Source organism: Pyxicephalus adspersus, chromosome 6 (assembly GCF_032062135.1).
Source record: "Pyxicephalus adspersus chromosome 6, UCB_Pads_2.0, whole genome shotgun sequence".
Lineage (NCBI taxonomy): Eukaryota > Metazoa > Chordata > Amphibia > Anura > Pyxicephalidae > Pyxicephalus > Pyxicephalus adspersus.
The window spans coordinates 107,798,432-107,805,145 of record NC_092863.1 but is presented as its reverse complement, the minus strand read 5'-3'; the positions used below and the strand labels follow the sequence as shown (position 1 = coordinate 107,805,145).

General features: G+C 42.7%; 1 protein-coding gene across 1 annotated transcript in view; it reads right to left on the bottom strand.

Moving 5' to 3' along the window:
- LOC140332360 (myosin-IIIa-like) overlaps positions 1–6,714 on the bottom strand; it is a 35,973-nt gene that overhangs the window by 8,334 nt on the left and 20,925 nt on the right. Inside the window, exons 12-15 of the mRNA XM_072413632.1 lie at positions 6,134–6,180; positions 5,974–6,033; positions 5,351–5,470; positions 91–176 (exon numbers count right to left, since the gene is read on the bottom strand). Coding sequence (XP_072269733.1) covers positions 91–176; positions 5,351–5,470; positions 5,974–6,033; positions 6,134–6,180 — 313 coding nt within the window. The remainder of the gene's footprint in view (positions 1–90; positions 177–5,350; positions 5,471–5,973; positions 6,034–6,133; positions 6,181–6,714) is intronic.

Genomic DNA, 6,714 nt, shown 5'->3' with positions numbered 1-6,714 from the left:
CGACAGGTCCTCTTATGCAGGGACACATTGAGTGGGGGCCATGGACCAGACAACATATTATACTTATTTGCCTCTCTCTCAGGCACTTACCTATCCACAAACTCTTGGAAAGAAGGTCGCCATGAGAAGCCATCCCTCCGGATCCGCAGAGTCTCCATGAGACCATTATATCGTAGCTGAAATAAAAATGCAAAAGAAACATTATATGACCAAGAAGAAGACAAACGTGTAGAAGCCGCTTACTGGTAGAGATGATTGATGAAATGTTGGGTATTTGACGCACACAGAGGAACATTTACCAGCTAGTATAACTCGTAATACTACCAGCAGAAGACCATAGGCAGAAGAGAGGGAGCCGAGACCCATTGTAGAAAAAACATTCAAATATGATGTAAAGAAGGGGGGGGGCACACAACCAGAATCAGAACTAAAGGTAAAACCTCAATAGGCCCAACCAACAGAAGGACTAGGGGACCACTGACTAAAGGAACAACTAAAACACCTCTATGAATCACAAGGGTGGAAATACCAGCCAGCATAAAACATCAAGGAATAGCATAGGGATAGCTGATGGAGGGGCCAAACTCAGGGACCCAAATGACAAGCAGGCGAAAGGGTTACACCTCAGATCAGAGAGAAAAGCTGACTGAATGAACAAATAGATAACCAGAAACAGAAGCATTAAAAATGAATGATATTTCCCCAAGGTCTGTCATTCCAGTCATTATTCCGGAACGATCCAACCCTATGTGCCAAAGTGATAGGACACACGGGAACCTGACATGTCATCTAAATAGAATATCTATGTATCTGCAAAACTTAGGGGCTGAAGGACTACAGCAAAACACTTTGATTACCATAAGACAGAGGTCCCCAACCCCCGGTCCATCGGACAAGTGGGCCACGGCTCTGGCTGGTGCACCCACCAGCAGCGTCAGGAGAAAGACCCCGCACCGGCCACAGCCACGTCTCAGGGAGGTGGGGGGTTGGGTCTCTGGACACCGGCTCAGACCTGCGATGGGAGAGTGAGCAGGATCTGGCATCATGACATCACTCTGGGGGGAAGTTTCTTCCGGCATTTAGTGGTCTGCAAAAGGTTGGGGACCACTGCCATAAGAAACATCCCAAAGGCAAATACCTCAGCCTTTAGGACATCATATTATCAGATCTATGATATGGATTTAGAAGATCTCATCTAAGGAGGACGTCCAGGAAGGACCAACTGACTAGAGGTCCTGAATCTTAGATCAGCACCAGGGTAAAGGTATCAGATTGTGAAGAAACCCCAGGGAGGGATCCAGCTGTCAATCTGATCTATAGGAGCTAAGGCAGATAGAAGTGCCAGAAGAAAGACTGAAGAAGGTGTTGTAAAAGAAAGCATACATAATACCAATATGCGTAAAACACCAACATTCAAAGCCTTACATAAAAACCCTGAAAACACTGAATATCATAGGAACTGGCCCAGACAGGGCCACATAGAGCCTCATGACATCAGGACTAGTCACCTGGATAAGCATCTGTTGATCCATTGAGAGATGCCCAGAAACCCCAAGAAACAAGGACAGACAGAGGGGGTAAACCCATCGTTTTGCTGGATGTTCACATAGCAAAATGACTCCAAGTCCTATCTCAGATCCCTGGAGTACAGGGGGCACACACAAAAAGTCAGAGCTAAGCATGGAGAAACTAAAAGAAATCCCTATTAGATATATGAAAACACAAAGAAAGCATTCCCACTTACCAGTTGACCAACAGTAATGAACTTCCAACTCATGTAGAGGTAGATGGGATTATAGAAACCAGAGGGGGATAACCCTGCAGTATATGCCAAGTTCTTTTACAAGAAGAATAGGCTTCCCTGGGAAGCCATTAGATCACCAGCAATCTAATGGAGACCATTCCATCAAAAGGTCAATCCCTATTCTGAACTAATGATCCCATATGAGAGAGAAAGCTCAAAATAAATATTAGATAACCTGCAAACTCAAAATGAACAAAGCCTTCCCCAATGGGGATAAGACTGAAGAAGGGAGGCCCCATCTCACACACATAGAGCGAGGACAACACCAGGACCCAACCATGGTCTGTCCGAGCTGCAAATATAACCCACATGGGCTGTGATTCCGGAGGAAGATTCTGGAGGTACAAGGGCCCTTTACTTCTCTCATCTGAACTCTGTAATAGACATCTGTCAAGTAATTTGACAAGGCATTTAATATACTATATACATATAACTAAAGCTCCAAGGTCTGGGATAAAATAATGTCCATATAACTATAAGAAAATGTTGTTGTGATGGAAAATGACTTTTATGTGTACCATCTGTATGCACTGTAATCTGTCCAAGCCTGACTTGTCGGCCTCAGTTCTGGATAAAGTTTCATGGTGTTTGTAGGCCATCTCATAATGGATGTGTGACACAATTCTGAAACTCAACTTGGATAAAACAGAACCCCCCCGACACACACACACACACACACACACACCAACCCCCCTTCAAATTCCAAATCAAATCTAAAAATGTAATATTGTACAGCACTGCGTAATATGAAGGCGCTAGGCCCACTGAATCTAGTAGAGGCTCCCTAACAGTGAGCAAGCAAAATGAAAGATCTTCCGGTAACTCTCAATCATAAAGGATAACTCTAATTTATTACAGGTAATTGATACAAAGTTACTTAAAGAAACAATTTTAGTGTCTCTAGTTGTGGAAGCCTTATAGGTTTCCATCCTCTATGGGAAAGGGGTGCTGAAAGACTTTAACTAAATGAGGGAAAGACCCATCGGCTTTCAACCAATTTATTTTGGAACAATTAGAATTTATCCTACAACATAAAATCTTTGTTTTAAACAATTACTATTTCTTGCAAAAAGTTTGTGCCCCATATTACATCAACCTAAATCTTGGGGGGGGGGGGGTAACAGAAGCTATTCACCAGGGAGGATCCCTCCATATACCTGTACCTTATCATGGCACAGGTATATGGATACATATAGATAACATACTCTTGGCCTGAAATGAAATCATTCTGTAGCATGGTAGGCTCTGAGGTTAGCATTCCGCCCGTTGCAGCGCCGGGTCACAAGTTCGAATCCAAGCCAGGACATTATCTGCAAGGAGTTTACATGTTCCCCCCGTGCTTCTGTGGGTTTCCTCTGGATACCCCAATTTCTTCTCACATCCAAAAAACTTGCGGTTAGATAAAAGCCTTTCCCTTAGACTGTGTTAAAGACATATAATTATAATAGGGACATTAGATTGTGAGCCCCTCTGAGGGACAGTTACGTAAACTGCAGCGTAATATGGCAGCACTTTATAAATGCAAGATAATAATTATGACTAATTTAAAGTTTACCAAATTTGCAACTTTGAAACAAAAATTTTTTTTTTTTATTAAAATTTTTTTTTTAATTTTTAAACAGATATGAAAAGGATTCTTGGGATCAAAACCATGGACAAATAAAAGCCAAGGGATATGTTAGTGGTCAAGAAAACAAAATCCTGCTTCCGGTTTATTTAGAAGAGAATGTTACAAAGTACAAGAGTAATGATAGAAACGCAAAAGATTAAAACACGTGGAGACCTCATTGCAGTGTATGGAGGATTGTGTGTGAATAGCCATATTGAAGGCTTATTGAATAGCTCCCAGGCATAAACATTGAACATATTAGGTCAATCTGCACATTAGATGACATTACAGCATATGGACATAAGGTCCGGTTATCTTGGAAAAACTTAACAAATGACCGTCCTTCAAAGCCCCGGCAATACCTCACCAAGAAGACCAAACTATCCGCATGGTCACCAACAAGACATTCCAAGGACCCGGAGAACAACAATTTATTCTCATAACATTTCCTGCTACAATTAATTCTAGCAAGCAGAACTGTATTATATAAAGAACCCGAAATCATAGAATAAAGTAGAAAACATATAATTATTATTTTTTTTTATCACTAGGGAAGAGTGCTGTAAATCTCTAAGCCCATATTGTGAGACCAGATGAGCTAGAATGCCCTTGTTGTCAAGATCAACTATAACAGGTTATCTAAATGGCAATGCAGGAGACTTAGCCATGTCCAGGGGTGCAAAGGATGGTTCTGACAAGGACTCAAACAACTTGAGGTCTAACCACCCCCTCACTGAGATAGCAGAGACTTGGAAACAGTAGGGGATGGTGTGAGCCTTAGATACCCAATGTAGTGGCACTGACTGGTATCTATGATCAGGAATGCTGACAGTACACTCATGGAATCAGACAAGGCAACAGATAGTCATGTAATTACAGGCAGCTGGAGGTGAGGCAGTTTGTCAGCTGTGGGCACCCAACTCATTGGAAATGGACTGCAGAAAGCAGGCAGAAATTAGAATTTTATGTTGATTGGTTAGATGAAAGCATAGTCCATACAAGTTTGCGAAGTCAGGTTCTTTTGGGTGCAAATCCAGCATAAGTCCAACCAGTCCTGCATGTAGTAAAATGTGCCCTGGAGACAAATGAGGAGCTCGGCCCAGCCAGGCTCACTCCCAAGGAGTTCTCAGAGGGCAGTGCCAATGACCCCGAACCAAGGAAATGCCCAACAACTAACAAATCCTACATCCTCTTTACAGAAATGCCAAAGCAGTGCCCATAGGTCGAATTCCAGGCACACTACATATCCAATCCAGTGGTGCCTAGTCTCAGTTCCTTGCTTAAAGGTGAAAAAAAGTTCAATATGGTTTTAAGTTTTTTGTATTCAAAAAAGCTGACAAAAGACGTCCAACCTCCTTGGACAAAAAGACTTGCTGGTAGAAGGAGGGGCAATGGTGACTTGTTGAGTTTAGTTGCCAGGATCCAAGCCCTCCTGGGAGTGACCCCATAGACATAACAGTACCAACATTTTCCACTTTTTTTTACCAGATTTTTTTCATGTTCCATGAATTAAGAAAACAAAAAGTGGCTTAGATCACTCACCAATAATTAGCTAAGCCTCTCCCCCTTACCTGGCCCAGTCCCTTCACCTGTTTGAGCATTCCTTCCAACACCAAGCTCATCCCAGGTATAAAGAACCTGGTTTACCTCTTCCTTGGGTTTGAAGACCATTAACCAGTGCAAAGAAGGTTCAGTCAGTTCCAGTAAAGAATTCCAAGTGTAACACCAATGCCATACACTTTCCCTTGTCAGTTTCAGAGAAGCAAGACAAGAGGTGTACAAAAATGTCTTCCCTGCCTCCCCATGCCCTCCAACCCTACATGAGCTCGCTCTCCTTTTCTGAGGTCACAGTGCCCCTCCATTCTTCCCTAGTTCACGCTGCTTTCCTTCTCTACCTGATTAAGCTCCCACCTTCTTCCTTGGGTCAGCCTCCTCACCTGTCTCAGCACCTCCTCAGGATGAAAGACTCCAGGTAGTTTCTCATTGTTGGGTTTGATACACCGGATGAAGTGAGGACGGGCAGAGTTCATCTTCTCCATCAGAACACCAAGAGAGCGCTAGAGAGACACCAAAGACTTCAAACTTAACCACAAAATCTCAGGACTGACACGTTGAAAAAAGGCAACCCACCCACAGCAGTGACCCACTCACTGCCCCAAGACACCCCACCCACAGCAGTGACCCACTCACTGCCCCAAGACACCCCACCCACAACATGAACTCATCTGCCAACTATATGCCAATCAAATATAAATTTGAAGTATGCTATTAAATTTATTTTCAGTGGTTCAACGTTTTTATTTAATTAAAGGACTAAAGTTTTAAAATCCATAAATGATACTTAATAAAACACGTCAAGACACTTCACACAAGGGGGGAGAAGAGGAGGGAAAAGAAAGCAGATGGAAAGGAAAGAGTAACAGCGAGGGGTGAGAGGAAGAATGAGGTATGGGGGATTAAAATGTAGGAAGAAGAATAGAACGGAAGTGTCAGGGAGAGAAGAAATAAAGGTGAATGTGGCTGCTGGAAAATATCACTGCATATCTCCAGAAATGATTACCCGAAATTGTGCTCCTACTGACATTTTGCGAGAAGTTGCCGTTTCCTGCAGAATTTGAGCCTGAAAGACAGAACACGAGCACTGTGTGACTGATGGTAGTCAGGGAATTTCCTATTCTTAAAAAACAAAAAGAGAAGCCTACACGTGGGCTCACACTTACTTTGGCTCTCTGTGCTGGCGTTAATGTTCCTGTCCTGGAAATGCTAGCTACAAACACAGCAAATGGTAGAAGGTTAGCCACAATCTTTTATTCAAGGTGCACCAACCATCGGCATCATTTGAGGGACAAAAAAAAGTATGATGGACAGTGCTAAAGGAAAATGCTATTTCATCTCATTCATTCTATTTTCACTGGAAACAACCAGGTCATGGTACACGCTGCCACTGATCAGAGAAGAACCATAACGCTGCCATTCCCCAAAGGAAAGGAAATAATACTGCCACCCCCATAAAGAGGTCCGGACGCTGCTGTCCCCCAAAGAAGAACCCATAATTCAGCTGTCCCTCAAACATGACTCTGATAATAGAACAGGCTACAGAAAATCCTGATGGTATATATTTATAGAACTGAATAGCTTTGTGCCACCAATCAATGCTATTGTCCAGAAATATAAGAACTGTAAATGACTCACCAGAAGGATTCTATCCATCAGCTCAGGTATTGTATCTATGACTGGCATATTATTATTAGATTGGTGCCAGACACGTAACGTGGCCCATACACTGACCTGAATATTTTTA